Source organism: Chrysochloris asiatica, unplaced genomic scaffold (assembly GCF_000296735.1).
Source record: "Chrysochloris asiatica unplaced genomic scaffold, ChrAsi1.0 scaffold00128, whole genome shotgun sequence".
Classification (NCBI taxonomy): Eukaryota; Metazoa; Chordata; class Mammalia; order Afrosoricida; family Chrysochloridae; genus Chrysochloris; species Chrysochloris asiatica.
In genome coordinates, this window is record NW_006408646.1 from 7,495,279 (window position 1) to 7,517,350 (window position 22,072).

The 22,072-nt window shown below is 45.0% G+C and overlaps 1 protein-coding gene across 3 annotated transcripts; it reads right to left on the bottom strand.

The window, feature by feature from the left end:
- Nucleotides 1-337: 337 nt before the first annotated feature.
- Nucleotides 338-13,362, bottom strand: SEC14L6 (SEC14-like 6 (S. cerevisiae)). Of its 3 annotated transcripts, XM_006869246.1 has the most exons (12): nucleotides 13,309-13,362; nucleotides 11,152-11,227; nucleotides 9,401-9,444; nucleotides 8,385-8,444; nucleotides 8,100-8,288; nucleotides 7,577-7,672; nucleotides 5,028-5,088; nucleotides 4,809-4,892; nucleotides 1,165-1,271; nucleotides 945-1,084; nucleotides 685-854; nucleotides 338-450 (listed from the first exon to the last, which is right to left on the bottom strand). In XM_006869246.1, exons 1-12 carry the CDS (start codon nucleotides 13,360-13,362, stop codon nucleotides 338-340), a joined length of 1,194 nt encoding a protein of 397 aa, XP_006869308.1. The 3 variants fall into 3 exon arrangements, with proteins under 3 accessions (XP_006869308.1, XP_006869310.1, XP_006869309.1); XM_006869248.1 differs by lacking the exons at nucleotides 8,100-8,288; nucleotides 8,385-8,444; XM_006869247.1 differs by lacking the exons at nucleotides 8,385-8,444; nucleotides 11,152-11,227; nucleotides 13,309-13,362 and having other exon boundaries at nucleotides 9,401-9,412.
- Between the last annotated feature and the right edge of the window lie 8,710 nt (nucleotides 13,363-22,072).

Sequence of the window (22,072 nt, forward strand, 5' to 3'; positions counted from 1 at the left end):
GAGTTAAATCTTTTTTTCTAGATGGGGAAACTGTAAGGTTGGAATTCAATTCAGATCAACAATTGCACAACTGCTGGGCGGGTAACTTGTGACTTGATATTTGTTCATAGCAAAAGGCCTGGGGCTGTCACTGAGCTCGAGGTCACAGGAGGGACTAGTGGAGAGAGAATTTTTGTGTTGCTTTGTGGTAACTGTCCAGGCAGTTCCTGAGGAGGAGATAGAATGTTAGAGAATTGCCCGTCACTCAAGAGGTTGGAAAGGATCAGGCCAGGTAAGCCTGTGAATTCATTGTGGACCCAGAGATCAAAGAGGAGGTTATGAGAGCCACAGGCTTACCCTAGATTTTCTCAACCTTCTGCACAAAGGTTTGATCTGGAAACAGAATCTCCACAGTATAGCTGATGTGTTTGGAGTAAATTAGGCTATAGGTATTGTCAAATCTTAGTACATCTGCAGGGAGAGACAGACATTCAGACACAGGGCTCTACTAAGGACCCACCCTCCCATGGGGGTGGGATTACATGACTATAATTCCAGATCCAGCCCCATACTGTGCCTACCACTGTGCCTACCTGAGCTACCTGTTGAGGCCTGGATACAACATCCAGGACCATCCCCCTCCCCACTAGCAGCTACAGAAAATTGTGTCTTGTCCAGGTGGAGTTACTCCTGACCAACACTTACAGATGCCAGCCTTGAGACAGGTGAGACTTCCATCCTCGGGCACCATGTGGGCATTGTAGCGCTGGCTGGGCAGCACCTCCGTCATCTCGCCTGCCCGCTGTTTCTCCCCCGTCTTGGTCTTCAGGAAGACACCAAAACCGATGTCCCCCCCATCTGATGCAAACTGCCACCTGCAGTGGACAGATCCCTGCTGAGGACACTGCCTCAGTCCCAGGGCTTCTCCCAGCTGTGCCCAGGCAGGGAGGGGCCGCTGTCCCTACCTGAGCACACAGCCTGGGAACAGGATCTCATTCTCCACCTGCAGGGAGGAGCTTCGGCCCACAGGTACCGTGTGCTCATACTGCATCTTCACCTGGTTGCGTAGGTAGTAGCTTTTGGGCACCTCGCCCCCGTAGTTGATCTGAGGGTGGAGGCTTGTGAGCAGGCACTAGACCACAACCTGCCCATCTCCTCTCTCCCCAGCCTCTGGGCACCCTTTACCTTGGTCAGGCACTTGGGGTTGCCATCGGGGTCAGTCATGGTCCCCCCAAACACTACAGGAAGCTGGTCAGGGCTGATGTACTGCAGGAGCTCCTGCTTCCAGTTGGCTGTGGGGAGGTGGGAATGAGCCCAGAGAGAGGCCTGATATGCCCTTGGCTTGCTACCCTGAGCCCTAAAAACTTTATGTGGCTACATAGGCCATGACCTAGGGTCTGCGGTCTCCCCTGTGAGTGTAGAGTCCAACTAGGGGCAAGAGGGGGTCCTCAAGAGACTCAGGGAGGCTTATCAGGAAGTGTGAAGGTTAAGCCCGGTGCCTCTCTGAGGCTCTTGAGGCCCTCCTGTGCTCCTGGAACTCCTTCCCTGGAGCAAAACTGTCCCCAGGATGGAAGCTGAGCAGCTCTAGGTCCAGGCTTAGAGTTCTGTGTGTGTTTCTGTGTTGACCCGTTCCTGGCTTTCTCTGCCCCTCCAGACCCTGTACCCCACCCTGCTACCCATTAAGTGGTTGGAGAATGGACCATCTTGGTAAGGAACTCTGATCAGTAATTCCTAGGGCCTGGGGCTGAGGACAGGCTGCCTCTGACCTTGGGTTCTTACGCCCTTGAAGGCTGAACTTAGCTTTCCAGTTAGCGCTGCCTCCCCACCCCAACTTTGAGTTCTGGAGCTCCAGTCACCCTCAGAATTGCAGGGACCAAATGTGAGTCAGTTCCCATCAAATTTTCTGAGATGGCCAAGGATGGTCCACAAACGAACACAGGCAACAAAGTAGAAGAATGCAAAAGGGCATACCCAACATATCCAGGGATGGGAATGGACTTCCAAAGCTCAAAAATAATGGAGAAATCAAAGGAAAGGACTCCCAAATCTGACAGCATAAAAATTTACCACTAAGTCAAAAATCAAATGTAACCGGTAAATTACAAATTGAGGAAAATGATTGCCACAAATACGACAGAAAAGTCAGTGTGCTTAATATGTAAAGTGCATTTGTAAATCAATAAGAAAAATACTTTTCTAGAATATGGATAAGAGATTTCAGAAGGCAACAAACACATAAGAAATGACAACGGTCGGTTAGCATAAAGGAAAAAGTTCAATGTCAAAAGCTATATAAGAAATCTAAATGAAAACAATAATGAATAATCACTTTCTATTATAAAAGTGGAGTCCTGGTGTGGCTCTGTAGGATAAAGCATTGAACTGTAAGGTTGGTTTGAACAGCAAGGTCGGTGATTCAACCCCACCAGTCATTCCTCAGAAACCCTATAAAGGGTCACTATGAGTTGGAAATGACTCAATGGCATTTAACAACAAAAACAACATCATAAAAATAGTAGAAGTCTTAAGTTATTAATATTCAATGTTGGTGAGAGCACATTCATATCCAGCTGTTGTTGTTAAGTGCTGTTGAGTCAATTGCCACTCAAAGTGACCCTGTATAGGGTTTCCAAGGAGCAGCTGATGTGTTTGCAGTCCAGTGGAGAAAGATAAGGTTTTCTGCTCCTGTAAAGATTTATAGCCTCAGAAACCTTGTGCAGGGTTGCTGAGTCAGAATCGACTCCACAGCACACCACCACCACCATCGCTTCTGATCCTACAGTAAGTACTATACCAGGAGTCCAGCTGGTGGAGTTAGATTGCATCAGCTGTGTGAAGTACTCCTCTGTAAATGGTTCCAGGAATCTTACTACATACATTTTCTTTGGGGAAAACAGTAGGATTTCCAGGAATTTCTCCTATGAAAAAAAAATCATGGATGTGTATAAAAATGTATCTATAAAGATCTTCACTGTTGATTTGTTCCGAAAAGTAAAGAGATTATGGTGGTGGCGTGCCGTGGAGTTGATTCCAACTCATATGCCACATCATAGTGTTTCCAAGGCTGTAAACCTTTACGGGAGCAGAAAGCCTCATCTTTCTCCCATGGAACAGCTAGTAGTTTCGAACTGCTGACCTTGAGGGTAGCAGCCTGACTTGTAACCACTACACTACCAGAGTAGACAATACAAATTTACATTAAAAGATTTAAAGAATTATGATAACTCCTTACAATGAAATCCTTGGAAAAATGTTTACCAAAATGGAAAAACATTTATTATATGTTATGCAGATACAGTAAGCTACAAAAGAGGATAAATGGTATGAATCCCTCTTTATTTTTTCTTAATTTGTTACTCCATAAAAGACAGTATATATAAACAGTGGTTCTCTGAGGCCCAGGACTTTTTCTTCTTTATACATCTCTGTATTTTCCAAATTTTGACCATGAGGACATGCTGTTAAGTGTTGTTGACTCATAGTGGCTGGTGGATTTGAACTACTAGCCTTGTGGTTAGTCCAGTGCCTATCCTAAAGTACCACACCAGGACTCTGGAGCACAGGTATTACTTGTATAATTTTAGGAAAATGTGTATGAGAGTGTGGCAATAATGGGGATGTGGTAGGCCTCAAAGATGCCCACATCCTAATTCCTGGGACATATAAATACGCTACATTATACAGAAATGGAATTAAGGTTGCTAATAAATTGACCTTAAAGTAGGAGATGATTCTAGATTGTATGGGAGGGTCCCCATAGAATCACAGCAGTCTTTAAAAGTAGAAGAAGGTGCTGGGAGAGTCATTGTTAAAGTTAGGCAGCATGAGAAAAACTCAACCAGTCATTGCTGGATTTGAAGATGGAGGAGGGGGGCATGAGCCAAGGAACACGGGCAGCCTCTTAAAACACAAAAACAAACAACTCACTGCCATAGAATTAATTCCAACTCATAGTGACCCTATTGGTGGTGGCTATATGCCATGGAGTCGGTTCCGACTCATAGTGACCATGTATAGGGTTTCCGAGGCTTTAAATCTTTACGGGAGTAGAAAGCCTCATCTCTCTCCCATGGAACCACTGGTAGTTTTGAACTGCTGATCGTGAGATTAGCAGCCTGGCTTGTAAGCACTATGCTCCTTTAGTGACCCTATAGGACAGAGTAGAACTTCTCCTTAGGGTTTCTGAGACTGTAAATCTTTACGAGAACAGACAGCCTCATCTTTCAACTGCTGACCTTTCAGTTCGCAGCCCAACTCTTAACTTACTGTGCCACCAGATTCTCTTTTAGAGCATCCAGAAAGGAGTACAACCCTACTGACATCTTGATTTTAGCCCATTGATACCCAGTTAGGACTTCAAATCTTCAGAACAATAAGATAATAAATTTCTGTGGTCACTACATTTGTGGTTTCGGTCTGATGTACATAGGATTGCTATGAGTCAGAACTGATTCAACAGCATCAAACAAACACAACAAATTCGTGGTAATTTGTTAAGGAAGCCAATACAGGGGGTTAGTGGGAAGTTCCAGAGAGGGAGCTTTAATTCAGACACAGCAGTGTAACAATCACTGACTAGACGCCTCCTGCTGGCAGACATTGGATGGACATGCTCTTTCCTTGTTTCCATTCTCTCTCAAGGCTCCCTGGGTCTAATGCTCCCATTTTAGACGAGGAAACGAAGATCCAGACAGGGCTGCTGATAACTGTCAAAGCCAAGCTTCAAATCCAGATCTCCCAACCCCACATCACTCCACCACCACCATTGTTGTCTCGGGGGTGGGGGTGGGGGGTAGTCTCACAGATGTCCCGTGTGGTGGTCCACTCACCTCCCAGAATCACCAGTTTCCTGCGCGTGTCCTCACTTATGTATGACTTGATCAGGTTGAAGGCCACAGGGAACAGTTTGGGGGCTGAAATGGGCACAGTGCTGCCTCCTCAGCAGTGACCGGGAAGGTCTCCTGGGGCCCCAGTGCCCAGCACACCTTCCTCAGCTCCCTCATGCCATTCCTGACCCCATTCATGCATACATTGGGATGACCACTCACCTTTTACGATAATTACATTCTTCAACATCTCCGGGTAATTAGCCTCCAGTCTAATAAGAAACTGGAGCCAAACTCAGGTCAACATAAAAGCTACAAGCATCCAATTATCCCCATGTTTGCCTCATTTTACCCCACCCTCAAGGTCCCCGAGAGAAACCCTGGCCTCTGCTGCTAGCCATCCAAGATGCCAACAAAGGAAGTTCTACCTGATACCCTGGACACCCCACAAACCACCTAGGCAAGGACAGAATCTATTGCTTTCCACATTGTTGTGTCCAAGTCACAGACCCTGTTATGAACTGACTTGTGTCCCCTAAAATATATATATATTGAAGTCCTGGCCCCTGGACTGAGTGTGATCCTGTTTGGAAATAGAGGCTTTCTTTTGTTATGTTAATGAAGGCATACTTCGAGTATGTGTGTGGAGTCAGTTCTGATTCACAGTGATCCTGTTTAAGGTTTCTGAGGCTGTAAATCTTTATGGGAGCAGAAAGTCTTATTTTCTCCTGCAGAGCAGCTGGTGAATTCAAACTGCTGACCTTTAGTTAACAGTCCAGCTCATAACCCACTACACTATCAGAGTTCCTTTCAACTGAATAGCGTGCGTCCTAAACCTATTTCTTCTGATTGATTAAAAAAAAAAGCAGAAGAGACTCAGAAACACATACACCTGGGGAGAAGGCGGGGCAGCATGACATACAGAAGCATCCCTAAGCCCAGGACTGGAACTACAAGCTGAAATAGACAAGGAAAGATCTTCCCCTAGAGTCACTCCTGGACTGCGAATCACAAGATCGGCAGTTCAAACCCACCAGCTGCTCCTTGGAAACCCTATACTGGGTTGCTATGAGTCGGAACTGACTCGAAGGCACTTCACAACAACTAACAGTCAGAATGGACTCTTGGTGTGGTGCTGGAGGATCCGCACTGGACTGGGAACCACAAGGTTGGCAGTTCAAACCCACCAGTTGCTCTTCGGAAAACCATAGGGTCGCTATGAGTCAGATCCAACTTGATGGTACTTCACAACGACAACAACAAAATGAGAATAGGAGATCTGCTGGTACAGGCATTGGGCTATTTACTGAAAGATTGGAGGGTCAAATGCACCAGCTATTCCTCAGGAGAAAGATGAGGCTGTCTGCCCCATAGAGATTTACAGTCCCAGAAATCCTTCCTATGTAGGGTCACTGGGACTCAGAATGGACTTGATAGCAGTGGGGTAAGCAGTGGGAAAATGAATTTCTGGTTTTTTCAAGTCACCCACTTGTGGTATTTGTGTAATGGTGGCTCTGGGAAACTGGGCAGACCCTCCTTAAGCAATCAGCACAGATTCTTGACCAGAGAGCAAAAGAGAGTACCCCACCCATGCCGGCAAGAAAAATCCCATTCAGAACTCTGCAAAGTTTCCCCAATGTGACTTCAGACAACAGTGTAGCATCAGAACTGAGGCCTGTTAGCTTAACAAGATTCAAGGTCGAAAAGTATGGCCTTTTTGACTTTGATTAAGCTATAATTCACATACCATAAAATTCACTGTTTTAAAGTTACAATTCAGTGGTTTTTAGTACAATCACAAGGTTGTGTGACCATCACCATATGTTCATCATCACCCCCAAAAGAAAGTTCTATTGTTGTTGTTAAGTACTGTTGAGTCAGTTCCAACTTATAGCTACCCTTTATAGGGTTTCCGAGGTGCATTAGTGATTTTAAACTGCCGACCTTGTGGTTCACAGTCCAATGCTGATACTACAGCGCCACACTAGGAGTCCCAAAGAAACCTCTGGAGCCCATTAACCCATCAGCGGTCCCAATCCATCCCCCTCCCCGAGTCCCTGGCAACCCCTAACCTACATTCTGTCTCTATGTTGTTGTGTTAAGTCCCATCAAGTCTGTTCTGACTCATAGCGACCCTGTATAGAATTTCCAAGAATGGCTGGTAGGTTTGAACCTTTAGGTTAGCAATCTAGTGCTTTTCCTACATCATCACACCACTACTCTATAGGTTTGCTTATTCTGGACACTTCAGACAAATGGCATCATACAATATGTGGCCTTGGGAGTCTGCTTATTTCACTGATATATTTTTGTGGCTGTTTTTTTCACTTAAAAAAAAAAAAAAATTAGGAGTTTTTGCTATCCTGGGTGGAACCGAAGGATTCACCAAGCTGGCTCGATCCCTGCCCCCTTCCAGAGGAGACCTGGGTTAGGAGCTCCATGCAGAGGCACATACACTGGGAAGGGGGAGGAGTCAGAGGCCAGGTTGGGCATGAGCAGGTATGGGTAAGTTAAGGGAAAGGGCATCCATGGGGCATGGTTTTGACCTGCCAGGCAGAAGATGGTAACATCAGGTGCTGCCTAAGTTGGCACAGCTCTCAGAAACTGAAGGCTTGCAAACATTCCTGGAGACAGGGAGTAAGCAGCTGCAAACAGGGCTTTCCTTGTAGGTGGGAACTTACCTGGCAATGAGGAGAGAGAACACCCACCACCCCATATTAACAAAGAGAAGAACAGAGACCGCTCCTGGCTCCACCTGGCAGTTACCTCACCTCCTGAACAAACTCCACTCCTGGCTTCCATAGATGCCTCAGACCCAGTCCTTCAATATCGAAAATGACTAAGATTTGATCCACCTTCTTCCCCAGCTGCAAGGGAACAAAAGAGGAAAGATCCCCTGAGACTCAGCATCTCCCATACCTACTCAAGGTGAGGCTGGTCTGCAAAGGCCTGGTACAGAGGTCTGAGGCCAGGAACCAGGTTTGGGGAAGGGGCCCCAGGGCCAGACTGGACTGAAGCCCTCCCTCCCTGAGTCTACCATGGGAGGGCAAACTGATGTGCTTCAGTTTCTACCTATGTCCAGTGACACTGAGATACCTGCCTTCCTCCATCAAATGAGAGAGACCACAGCAGGCAGCGTGGCCCAGAATTGAGCAGGGTCTGGGGCAGGCTCAGATAGGTCAGCTTCCACTAGTGGTACTAAAAGCAGCAAAGGCACTCAGGAAGGTGGGGTTCTGGTTTAGTTCTGGGGGTGACTGCCCAGAGGATGGTGTGTGAGTGGACTGACTCCTTCACCTTTTGACTTTGCTGCTCACAGTCCTGAAGTAGCAGCTCACAGTTCTGTAACTTGTCTCTGAGCAGGTTCTGTTTGGACACTGAGTTGAGGAGGCCCTTGGGGTCCAGGTCTCTGAGGATGTGGTACCAAATGGGGCTGCCCTCACGGTCATGGCCACAGATGCCACTGGCGTGGAACTGTCTGATCACCTGGACATACAGGAAAGGAAGCTCCGTGAGAGGCCGGGGAGCAGGGCTGGGTTTAAAGGAAAGGGTCCTGGGATGGTAGAGGATAGTGGGTCTCACCTCTGGGGGCTGCCACGAAAGGATGTTGTCCAAGTCTTGTTGTTTCCGGAACTCCACGTGCTGCGGAGACCCAGCCAGAGCTGAAGGTCCCATCTGCCCCAACAGCCTTGGTGGGGATCTGGGGGCACCCTTCTGCCTAGACTACCCCAGCCACCACCACAGAACTGGGGATGGAACAGAAGGGGGGTGGAAGGAACATGGGTCCAAGATGGTTGAAGGGAGAGACTCAGAAGAGAATAAGGGAGTCTCATCTGCAGCAGTCTCTCTTCAAGTCCTCCCTTTCTCTATACTCCACACTTCACAGGCTGCCCCAGGGAGCTCTGCAGAGCAATACACTGCTCTCTCGGACTCTCAACCTAGTCCTGCCAGGATGCTCATCTCTCCCTTTCTCTACAACAGGACCTGTGTGTGCTCCTGGAAAGCATGCAACTTGGTTCTTGCCCCAGGGCCTTTGCCCTGGCTGTGCCCTCTGCACTGGTCTTCACATGCTCGCCTCTTTGTGGGCAATGACATCCCAGTCACCCCTCAGCAAGGCACCCCTGGTTGCCCTTCTTTTCCTGTTTTACTGCCTGTGTTGTACTTTCCATTCTCTGGAACTGTCTATTTATTTAGAAGTAATGATGGTGAGACTTCATCTCTCGTACTTTGGACATGTAATCAGGAGGAACGTGTCCCTGGAGAAAGACATCATGCTTGGTATGATGAGGTGGATTGATACACTGGCTACAACAATGGGCTCAGACCTAACAATTGTGAGGATGGTGCAGGACCGGGCAGTTGTGCAGAGGGTCACTATGAGTTGGAATCGACTTGACAGCACCTAACAATAACAACGTTTCTTCATTTATCTGGCTTCTTCTCTTTCTTCTCATCAAGGAATGCCTTGCACAGGGTCAGGCTCTTTATTGGGCTCAATAAGTAAGTGTCACATGAATGAATGAGTGAATGAATGAACAAATGTTTCAGACTTGGGACAGGAAGTAGGGGAGGTGCAGCTAGGGAGATGTCACTCTCACCTTCCGAAGCATGGCCTCTGATTCCTGCAGGTTAAAGCTCCGAGCTGTAACAAAGGGACAGGGTTGTACCAGTAGCATCCCCGAAGCATCTGGAGAGAGACTCCACCTGTTCCTCCCAGAGGGGTTGGCCTCCTCTTACTCAGAGAGCCCATGCCTGAGAGGAGGCACCCCTATGGGGCTCAGGCAAAACCCAAGAAAGCCTGAGCCAGGAAGATGTGGTGCCTGCACGCATCAGGATCTCTTCTCACTCGGTGACAGTAGGAAGGACATTCCCGGTGGAGGAAACTGTCCAAGTAAAGGCCTTGAGGATAGGAAGCCTGCTGTTGTTGTTAAGTGTTGTCGAGTTGGTTCTAACCCATAGCGACCTGCCACAGGGTGTCCGAGGTGCAACTGGTGAGCTTGAACCACCAATCTTGAGGTTCAAACCGACTTTGCAGTCCAGCGCATTAACCCACAGCGCTATACCAGGACTCCAGGAAGTCTTCTGGACTTATGTAAACCACAGGCTCAGGGGTAAGCTGCCCTCCAATGTCGGCAAAAGCTGTCCAACTGTTATTAAGTATGCTGGGCTCTCTCTGTATGTCCAGGGACATATGAGAACTCCATAAACACTGGGGCAGGTGTGATAATCAATCTGATTTTATAGTGGTTTTCTCACAGTAGAGGAAACCAAGTTCAGCCTTATTCTCTGGGGAAGAAGTAGGAGTTAGGGCCACTGAGAAAAGTTCTCCTGTCTGTGCATTTAGATTCCTAGGATTTCAATATTTATCTCAAGAGTAAACCCCTCCCTCTCCCTGCTGGTTTGGCACACTGCAGTTAATGAGATGGACTTCAAGGTCAGTGTGAACGGCAAGGTTGGCAGTTCAAGCTCACCAGCAGCTCCTCAGAAACCCTATACAAGTTTGTTATGAGCTGGAACTGACTTGGTGGTACTCAACAACAACAATCCTAGTCCCTAAAGCCTTTCTCTGGGAAAATATCTAACAGTTGGCTCTAAAGTCAGACTGACCTGGCTTAGCCCTTTACAAGTTAGGCGATCTTGGTCAAGTGGTTTAGCTTCTTTGAGCCACACTTTTCTCCAAGCAAAATAAGGCTGTTAAGAGTACTTACCTCGTTAGATTGGTGTGAGAAAAAGAAAAGAAGAAGAAGAAGAAAAAAGCCAAATTTGTTTTATCCATTATCTGGTGCAAAGTAACTGCTCAAAAGATATATTAATTATTAGTACTCCTATGGAAGCCAGTCTCTGAGATGGCCTCCAATGATCCTAGTCACCCCTCAACACACACACACTGAATAGGACAGATTTGTGTAACCAACAGGATATTGCAAAAACGACAAATAATAACTTTTAAGTCATTTCCTCCTCATTCTTTTGGATCCCTCATTCTGGGGGAAGCCAGCTGCCATGTTATAAGGACACTCAAGCAGCCTCTGTGAGAAGAAACTGAGGCCTCCAGCCACCAGCCAGCACCGACCTCCCAGATTCATAAATGAGATTATCTTGGAAATAGAGCCTCCAGCCCCACTCAAACCTTCAGATGAGACTACAGCCCTGGCTGACATCTGACTGTGTGAAAGACTCTGAGCCACAACTACCCGGCTAAGCCACTCCATAATTCTTGACTTAAAGAAATGGTGAGAGATAGTAAATTTTGTGGATATTTTTAACTGCTGCATTTTGGAGTATTTTCTTACACAGTAATAAATACTGAATATACATCTCTATTGTGCCCTTGACCCTCTGTCCTCACCTCGAAGCCAGTGTAGGAGGTAGTGGTCATCAGGGTTGGGCAGGACAGGCAGGACATCCTGGATATTCTCCCGGAACTGAGAACAGAGTGGGCAGAGACCCAGGTTAAGACCCCCTGTGCCCTTGATGCCATCAATGGGATGGTCAACCATCCTCAGGCCTGCAGGCTCATCTCCTTTGTGGAACTTGGTGTCTGAGTAAGGATGTCCCCAAAATGCCCACGTGCAGGGAAAGCCAGACCCTGGGCAAGTCATGGTCATTTCCTTTCTTCCTCGGAAGTGGGATAATAATGAGCTAACACCACAAAGCTTCAGAAAGACTCAAATGATGAGTAAACATAGGGAAGATTTTCTGAGTCTCACTTTGCACTCAGGGGTACAGAGGTCGAGAAGGTCCTCTTCCCAGCACCCAGGTTGGGTTGGAGGGTGAGGCACACCGAGTGATGCTAGAGAGGTTGAGCAACTTGCCCAATGACACAAAGAAGGTGAATGGCAGAGCCTTGAGGCAACCACACATCTGGCCCAGAGCCAGTCATTCAGGCACCAGTCAGGGGTAGTTTGAGTAGATCTTGGAGAGGATCCTTCACAGACAAGCCCCAGAGTTATGGTAGTTTAGCTGGTCCTGGACCCTAAGGGTGGAAGTCACTAAGTGTGGGCCAAAGTCATCCTTAAACACTGGTGAATCAGTCAGGAAAAGGGCACTAGACAAGGAGTCAGCATTCTTAGGGTGGCCTTGCCTGGGTCGCTTCTCCTCTCTCTAGGTCAACAAGGATTCAAAGGACCTTCTCAGACCCCACCCTAAAGGCGCTGATAACCTTTGTCTTCAGGCATACAAAGGAGTGTTTGACTCTGGGATAAGCATGTGATCAATCCTGATAATATATTTTCGTTGTGATATTGCTCTTTTACCTATTTCCCAGGTGAGGAAAGAAACTTGAACTGACATGACTATCTCAGCCCAAATTTCAACACAATTCTTAAACCGGTTGTCTTGCAAGAGGATTCATTTCTGCCCTGAGTGGAGTGACCCCTTCCTAATGTCCTCTGGGGGTAGGAATTGGGGTCTTCATGGTCCAGTCACGCCCTCATTTGAACTCTTTCAGAGTCCACACTTGGAACCAAGAGGAAAAGATTCTGAGAATGCCACCCTGAGGAATTCCTCACCAGTTAGAGAAGAAAACACATCCTGCCCCAGGGGGTGGTTGAGGCCATGGGTTGCCACTGAGTCACCCTCACCAGCAAACCCTCATCTACACTGTCCAGTATGGGAGCCACTCCTACTTGAAACACTATTGTTGTTGTCAAGTGCTGTCGAGTCGGTTCCGACTCGTAGCGACCCTGTATAGGGTTTCCAAAGAGTGGCTGGTGGGTTTTAACTAGCAACCTTACAGTTAACAGTGCAGTGCTTGTCCTACAGCATCTCACCAGGACTCATAACTGGTCTGAATTCAGATCTGCTGTGAATGCACAAAACACTTGGGATTTCAAAGACTCAGCAATAACATCTCAATAATAATTTTTATCTCAAGGATATGTTGAAATGAAATTAATGTGGACATATTAAGTTACAAAAAATCTGTTGTTGTTAGGTGCCATTGGGTCGGTATCGACTCATAGTGACCTTATGCCCAACAGAACGAAATACTGCCTGGTCCTGGGTCAACCTCACAACTGTTGCCATGCTTGAGCCCATTGATTCTGCCATTTTGCCAATCCATCTCGCTGGGGGTCTTCCTCTTTTTCTCTGACCTTTCACCTTACCAAACATGATATCCCTTTCCAGTGACTGGTCCCTCCTGGCAATATGTCAGAAGTATGAAAGACAAAATTTGGCCATTCTGGCCTCCAAGGAGTACTCTGGCTGCACTTCTTCCAACACAGATCTGTTGGTTCATTTATATATTATTAAAATTCACTTCACCTCTTTTAATTTACTTTTTTAATGTGGCTACTAGAAAATTCTAAACAATAGATGTAGCTTCCATACACTGTTTTTATTTTATCAGCTGGTGCCAGTGTAACCTCTGGCTGCTAAGTGCCTCAAGGTTAGGAAGAGACCAAGAGCTACACAGCTCATAGGGACCTCAGGGACACCAGACCTACCCCTCATGGGGCAGAAAAGTTGAAGCTCAGCCAGAGTAGGGCTCTCCCCGACTCACCTGGGCTAGTGTCTTCTCCTGTGACGGGCTCAAGTCACCTACTCTTCCACTCATGCTGCCCACGTTGGCAGGGTTGGGTTCAGTTTGCTGCTCCTGGGTCCAAGGTCTCATCTGCACTACCTCAGGCACCTGCCTTTTGTTCAGCTGGCAGTCCCTCCCAGGTCCGCCTCTCCCAGGTCCACCCCTTTCTGTTGGGTCCTCCATTCCTTGCTGGGTGTCTGAGGTTGTCCTGGCTTAAGTCCTCCTTTTAAATTGAGTACAGTGATGTTTGCCTCACTTCGTTGATGTAGGGATGATGATGCAACATATTGCCGTGTCGCAAGTGACGCCTCTTATTGTTACACACGCAGGGGCTGCTCTTCACTCTGACTCTCACTTGCCCCCACTACTCCTGTGACCCCCATCAGAAGCCTCCTGGAACCAGGGATGGCTATCCTTTTCCCTCAACAGAGGCCTGCAACCTACTGCCATCGGCATGTCACCTGTCTCCTAATATGCGTGTGCAGAACTGTCATTTGGCTTCATGGGGAGGAAGAATCTTCCCTGGTCCAGAGCCAAGGTGGTGGATACACCATCAGGGCTGGGCCACACCTGGCCTATCTGTCCCTATTAGTCCCTGGGCATTCAGAAAGCCAGAACCAAAGACAAGAACATGTCCTAGTAAGCAAAAAGCATTTATCTTACTCTGGTGTCCCCAGAAATAAACCCTGAGAACAGAACTGCAGTGTAAATTTATTTGCAGGTGAGATCCCAGGAAATGCAAGTAGAGGAGTGGGGAAGGGAAACATTAGGAAGGCAGCAGGAAGTGCCAAGGAAGTTGCCACTGAAGCAACTAGAGTTTAATCCTGCTAGTGACCTCTGGGAGACAGTACACCCACCTCAGAGATTACCCGCTGAGGGTTGAGGTTGTTGGGGTATTTATAACCACCTCTTGACAGTCTGGTTGAGGGCTCGCCTTTGTTCTTTGGTTTTGTTTTCTGTTTTTTTGAACTTTATTTTTAATGTTTGGGTAAGATGATACCTCATTGTTGTTTTGATTTGCAACCTTCTAATGAGTCCTGGTGTGGAGCTGTGGGCTAATGAGTCAGACTGCGAAGTCATTTGAACTGCAAGGTTGGTGGTTCAAGCTCACTAGCTGCTCCTGGAAAACCCTATAAAGGGTTGCTATGGGTCAGAATCAACTCAATAGCACTTAACAATAACAACAACAACAATGATTAATGGTGTGGCACTGTAGGATAAGCACTGGACTGCAAACCACAAGGTCAATGGTTCAAACCCATCTGCTGCTCTTAGGAAACCCTATATAGAGTCACTATGAGTCAGAATTGAGTCCACGGCACTTAACAGCAAAAACAACAATGACTAATGATCATTAGCATTTCTTCACATATTTGTTGGCCACCTGAATGTTTTCTTTGGCGGAGTGTCTGTTCATGTCCTCTATCCATTTTTTAACTAACTGTATTATTTGTCTTTTTTCTTATTGAGGTATTGAATTTTAGACAATAGCCCCTTGTCTGATATGTCATTGCCAAAAAATTTTCCCAATCTGTAGGTTTTCTTTTTATTGTTCTGGTGAAATCTTTTGATGCACATAAAAATCTAATGTTTAGGAGGTCCCAACCATCTATTTTGTCCTCTGCTATTTGTATGCTTCCAGTTTTGTTTGATAGTTTATTTATGCCATGTATCAGAGCCCCTAAGCACTGGGCCACACAGTCAGTCTGAACCACAAGATGCTTTAAATCCACCAGCTGTTCCTTGGAAACCTTATACAGTGTCGCTATGGGTCAGAACCGACTCCATGGCATTTAACAACAAGTTTGTCCCTATGTTTTCATTGATGATCTTTACACTTTTAGGTTTTATATTTAGGTCTTTAATCCATGTTGAGTTTGCTTTTATATATGGTGTGAGATATGGGTCTTACTCCATTCTTCTTCAGATGGATTTCCAATTTTACCAGCACTATTATCTCTTCCAAGGAGCTCTGGTAGCGTAGTGGTTACGAATTGGACTGCGAACCACAAGGTCAGCAGTTTGAAACTACCACCTGTTCCGCAGGAGAAAGATGAGGCTTTCTACTCCCATAAAGACTTACAGCCTTGGAAACCCTGTACAGGCTCACTATGAGTCGGAACCAACTCCACAGCACATAACCAACCAACCAACCAATTATCTATTCCACATTTAATGTGTTTTGATCCTTTGTCAAAGATCAACTGAACATAGGTAGATGGATTTATTGTTAGAGTCTCAATTCTATTCCATTGATCTATATGTCTTTCATTGTACCAATACTAGGCTGTTTTGATTACTGTGGCTTTGTAGTAGGTTTTGAGATAGTTGTTGTTCTTAGTTACCGTTGAGTCAGCTCTGACTCATGGTTACCTATGTATGAGGGAGCTTCAAAAAGTTTGTGGAAGATTGGAAGGACAAGCAGACCAACCTGGAGTGGCTAGAAGAACAGAAGATACTTCTTGAAAGAAAGACCTACAGGAAAAATATAAAACAACATAGGCAGACCGACTGTTACTACAAGAATAAGCAACATGCTTGCCCAGGAAACATCAAGGCAAGTGGTTGGGTCCCCTCAGTGCAAACCCCCTTCCAAGACTAAGACTCAATGGGAATACTGCTGTGATTGGTGAACACGCTCGACACCGATAAGGGGAAGTGAGGGAAAAACAGCAATGAAGCGGTGAGCTAAGCCCTACAACGTTCAATAGACTTCTGTGAACCTGGGTGAAGAGCTGGTTGGCCAGCAGTGTGAAGACCTGGGGACTCTCGGGCCCAGAGTCAGTGACATAGCCACAGAAGACTAGAGTGGAGAGTGAAGCGTCCAGCTGATAAGAAGAGAGGGCATATGCACAAGAACACCCACACTTGCAGATAATACCCACTTGTCCTGGCTTCAATGACTGGATGATCAGAGCTCAACCAGAAGTAAAAAGAAGAGGAAAAAAAAAAAAAAGTATTCTCATACAATTTGATGAACTTGACCTACACCTATGGAAGCAGTAGCTTAAAAGAGGGAACAAGTCCTTACAGCAAGAATCATTCCCACCCCTTCCACACACAGAGTAGACAGGGATGGGCAACTTGGACATTGGCTACCTAAAATGGGGATGGGGGGCTACAAAGGCAAGAAGTGACTGGCTTACAAGCTTTCAAGAGGGAACCTAGATCCAGAGGGCCTGGAGGAAGGTAGAATCTCCAGTGAGTAGTATTCAATCTGACTAGGCAGGGCTGATGCAATGAAATGCAGACGGGTCTCTTGTGATACAATAGCGAGTAATTGACATCAGGACTGATTGTGAGGGTTGGAAATGTAAAGGTAGACATTTTATAGCAAGGAGGGGAGTGATTAACTTTTCAGTCTAGGAACGGAGGTCCTGAGGACCTTCAAGAGAGAAGAGCAGAGAGCGGGACCCTACCCAGAGAAGCAGTGACGCCTGAAATGGAGCCAGAGATGATGACATGGAGCGATGGAGCAGCTGGAGATTTTAGATCCAGAGAGGGAGAGCGACTGTGTGCTGAAGACCTGGGGAGTACGGGGGAAGGATTGTATAGAGGGGATTGTAACCATGGCAGTGAGACGGTATATGATAGAATGAATGTAAAACTAATGTTCTCCCATGTAAACTATCACATAATTCACAATAAAACATTTAAGAAAAAAAAAAAGTTTGTGGAAGAACTCATTGCCTCTTAATTCCATTTTTCATAAAATTTTGGAAACCTCCTCGTATAGCAAAACATTGCCTTGTCTTGTGCTACCTTTCTGATGGTTGCTATGTTGGAGCCCATTTAAGTGGTTCCGTGTCAACGTTTTCCTCATCTTTGCTGATCCTCTACTTTACCAACTGTGATGTACTTTTCTAACAATTGATCTTTCCCAATGGTGTGTTCATAGTCTTACCAACAGTTCTCCTAGGAAAAAAAATGCTATTCTGATCCTTATAATATTCTGTACTATTCCTTCACCCTTTCCAACCAAATCAATGATCAACCAATGAAGATGAGTTTAGCTATACCCCAGCTGCCTACAGACAAATGCAGTCAATAAGATAGCTGTAGCTATATCCCAGTTGCCTGTGGTTTTTGCCTTTCTAAATCCTTGTTACTCTGTGGCACAGCTGTCTTTGTTGTTAGGTGCCACTGAGTCGGTTCCAACTTATAGTAACCCTATGCACAACAGAATCAAACACTGGCCAGTCAGCCTCACAATAGTTGTTATGTTTGAGCCCATTGTGGCCGCCACTGTGCAAATCCATTTCATTGAGGGGATCTTCCTCTTTTCACTGACCCTCCACTTTTCCTTCTCCAGGGGCTGATCCCTCCTAACAGCATGTCTGAAGTAGGAGAGACAGTCTCAGCATCCTTGCTTCTAAGGAGCCTCCTCAGTTTATTGGTACTGTCAATACATCTCTTTTTAAATGTTTCCAAGTCTGAGTTTTACTCTTTGACAGAACAAATGTGGTCAATATTAAGTGCCAATGGAGTAATCTAATTAATAATATTGTCATTGTTAATATTGGTGTTTCTAGGCTCTTGGGAGTCCCCAGATGATATATTATGGGGTTGTTCATATCGAGAATGTTATCATACTGCACACGCAGTTATATTTATCTTTGATTCATAAAAATAGGGAATAGTTCTAGTTTGGGCAGCAGTAGAGAAAGCCAGGTAGGGAAGGCTCCATGTGGGGTGGATTGAAAATCCACAGAAGCAGTGCTCACAGAATACTGGACCTCTGGATCTACCATAAAGTCCAGAAAGTCAGTTTCCTGCATTTGCAAGTGAAAAAAATCACGATGTAAAGGAAAATATTGCAAGTTAGGAATCTGGAGATGGGACTCCCTCTGTGGCCACCCCACCCGGGCAGAGTTTAGAGGGTGAGGCTACAGCCAGACTGGCACAGGGAACCTGTGCTAAAAGTGGTGCAGGGACATTTGCAAAAGGAGGTAGGAGAGACTCTACACAGGTGGGTGGGTGCACAAGCCTTCCCCACCCCCCCCCACCCCCCCGCACACACACAAAAAAAGTCCAGTGCTGACCCCACAGTTTTCCCATGACACAGAGAGAAAGAGTTTGGCAGCTACTTATGATGTCAGCCTTGGGGATGCAGCCCTAAAACTGACTTGTGTGGTCAATTGACTTGGTGACTTTGTGCTGTGGAGTCAGTTCCAACTCATGGCGACGCTGTGCGGGGTTTCCAAGGCTGTGGGTCTTTGCACAAACGGAGTGCCTCATCTTCTCCCGTGGAATGGCTGGAGGTTTCAGGTTGCTGACCTTGCGGTTCCCAGCCCGATTCGTGACTGCTGCACTACCAAAGCTCCTTGTGCAGGACCCTAACCCAGGCCTACATAGCAAGAAAAAAGCAGACACTTCAGGCCTGACAGACAAACCATAAAGCCATCTGTAAAACTCCAACATAAAAGGACTCAACTATCTCGAGAATTACACTGTGCACATGCAGATACCTAACTGACCATCAGAGACAAAAATAGTGGACAATCTTTCTTCCATTAACTTCTCAATATCTATCCACGCACCTCCAAGGTGGTGACTAGAGGAGGGGCCTGAGCGAGTGGACATCCCCTTCCACTGCTGGAGGCTTATACCATGCGCACACACTGCCTGTGTAGCATGGGACAGTTGGCCACAGTTTTATTTTTGTTTCAAAGTGGTGATTTTTATCTCTGCATTTATATTACTTCTGCTTTTGGTCCTTCTGATCACACATGTTTCCTGGAGGTGGGAGCTTGTTCTCCCTATGTTACTCAAGAAGAGACAGCAATCGTGGCTGTATAGCCAAGCTACAAGCATACCCATTAATATTCCACCATTGAGACAAGAGCCAACAACAGCTACTAAGCATTGCATGCGAAAAGGGAAGCCTATCTCCTGGTCATATCCACCAGGAGTTACCCAGTAAGCTCAATAATACAACAACAAACAAAAGATCTCAAACATAACAAACAACCTCAAAACATGTCCAAAACCAGAAAAGAGTAACTGAGACAAATGTGCTGGAGATAGACAAAGGCTCTCCAGAAGAGGAAGAGCAGGTTTTGGATTTGTCTGAGAGAGAATTCAGAAGAATGATATGGAAACAAATTCAAATGCTCCAAAAAGGGGTGGAGGAACAAGGAAGAAGTCAGGAAAGTACTACAAGAACAATCAAACAAGATTGATACAGCAATGGAAACAATTCAAAACCTGCAAAAAGAGATCCAGATGATTAATAATAAGATATCAGAAATGGACAATACACAGAAAGGGGAAAGAAGCAGAATAGAAGAGATGGAAGCCAGAACTAGCAAGCTAGAAGACAAATCTCACAATACTGCTAAGATAGAAGAGCAAGCTGAAAAAAGGATAAAAAAAAAAATCTGAAGAGAGTCTAAGATTCATGCTGGATATCATGAAGAGGAACAACTTAAGAATTATTGGCATTCTAGAACAGGAAGAATCAGAGAAGTCCACAGAGGAAATAGTTGAAGAGCTTCTGGAAGAAAATTTCTCTAACATCTTGAAAGATGAGGAGGTAAACATTCAAGAAGCTGAACGTACCCCAGGAAGGATAGACCCCAAAAGAAAGTCACCAGGACATATAATAATCAAGCTCCCCAAAAGCAAAGACAAGGAGAGATTTCTAAAAGCAGCGAGGAAGAAGAGAAGTGACACTTACAAAGTCAAGCAAATCAGATTAAGTTCTGACTATTCAGCACAAACCATGCAGGCAAGAAGGCAGTGGGGAGACATATACAAAACCCTAAAAGAAAAAAAACTGTCAACCAAGAATTGTCTATCCAGCAAAACTATCAATCAAATACAATGGTGCACTCAAAACATTCTAGGATGAACAAAATCTAAGAGATTTTATCAAAACTAATGCAGCACTTTAAAACATCCTAAAGAGAGTTCTTTGGACTGAAAACCAACAAGAACAGACACCAATCAAAGATTGACAGGCGTGGCAACACCACTTGGAACTCAGTCGACAGAGAGCAGAGTCCAGAACAGAACAAAACTACAACAACGAATTCAAAGGAGCTGGGAGGTCAACTGAAGATCAAAATAATATCAACATCAAAGATGGGATAAATGTAGGAACAAAGATCCAGGTGGTGAGGATGTCAGGTAGATTACAGGATACAATAGATTCTCTTAAATGGTGAAAAAAGTTAATAGACTATAAGGTAACCCCAAAGAAAGTTAACACTTAACAACTTAGCATGAAAATGAACTTCCAAACAGAACAAGCAAACATGAAAACTAAGAAGAAACTGACAAGAAATAACACAAAAAACACAAACTCAGCACAAGATGGCATGCAGAACAAAACAATAGCACTAACAAAAAATTAATATAATGGCAGCAATTCATTCATACCTATCAATAATTACATGGAATGTCAATGGATTGAATGCACCAGTGAAGAGACAGAGATTGGCAGATTGGAAAAGAAAACAAGACCCTTCAATATGCTGCCTGCAAGAGACACACCTTACACACAAAGACAAAAACAGACTAAAAGTTAAAGGATGGAAAAAAATATACCAAGCTAACTGCAACAATAAACAAGCAGGAGTGGCAAATCTAATCTCTGATAAAGTAAACTTTAAGAAAAAAAAAAAACAGCATAAGAGATAAAGGACACTATCTCATGATCAAAGGGTCAATTGAGCAAGATGACATAACCATAATAAATATCTATGCCTCCAATGAAAAAACCTTACTAGAACTGAAGAAAGAAATAGATAAATCTACAATTATAGTGGGAGATTTTAATATGCCACGTTCGAAAAGGGACAGAACAAACAGGAAGAAACATGACAAAGTTACAGAGGAACTAAACAACACAATGAACCAACTTGACCTCATAGACGTGTACAGAGCATTCACCCCAACAACAACACAATATACTTTATTCTCCAGTCCACATGGAACAATCTCCATAACTGACCATGTGTTAGGTTACAAAGCAAGCCTCCATAAATTTACAAACATCAAAATACTACAGAGCATCTTTTCAGACCACAATGCTATAAAACTTGAAATCAACAACAAGAAGACTAAGGAAATAAAATCAAATACATGGAAACTGAACAACACCCTGCTGAAAAGCAACTGGGTAAAAGAAGAAATTAGACGTGAATTCATAAAGTTCCTAGAAACAAACACAACATACCAAAATCTTTGGGACACGGCGAAAGCAGTCCTGAGAGGACAATTTATTGCGATAAATGCACACATCCAAAAAGAAAGAACCAAATTTAACACATTAACACAGCATCTCCAACAATTAGAAACTGACCAACAGAGGGAACCTATAGTCACCAAAAGAAAAGAAATAATAAAGATAAGGGCAGATATAAATGAGATAGAAAACAGAAAAACTATAGAAAGAATCAACAGGACAAGAATCTGGTTCTTTGAAAGGATTAATAAAATTGACAAACCATTGGCAAACCTAACCAAAGAAAAGAGGGAAAAGACATGAAAAACTCACATTAGAAACCACACGGGCATTGTCACAACAGAACCAGACGAAATCAAAAGGATAATAACAGAATACTATGAAGACTTGTACTCAAATAAATTTGAAAACTTAGAAGAGATGGATGCATTTTTAGAAAAACGTGACCTACCAAAACTTACACAGAGTGAAGTAGAAAACTTGAACAGATCCATAACAAAAGAAGGAATTGATCAGGTCATCAAAAAACTCCCAACTAAAAGAAGTCCAGGT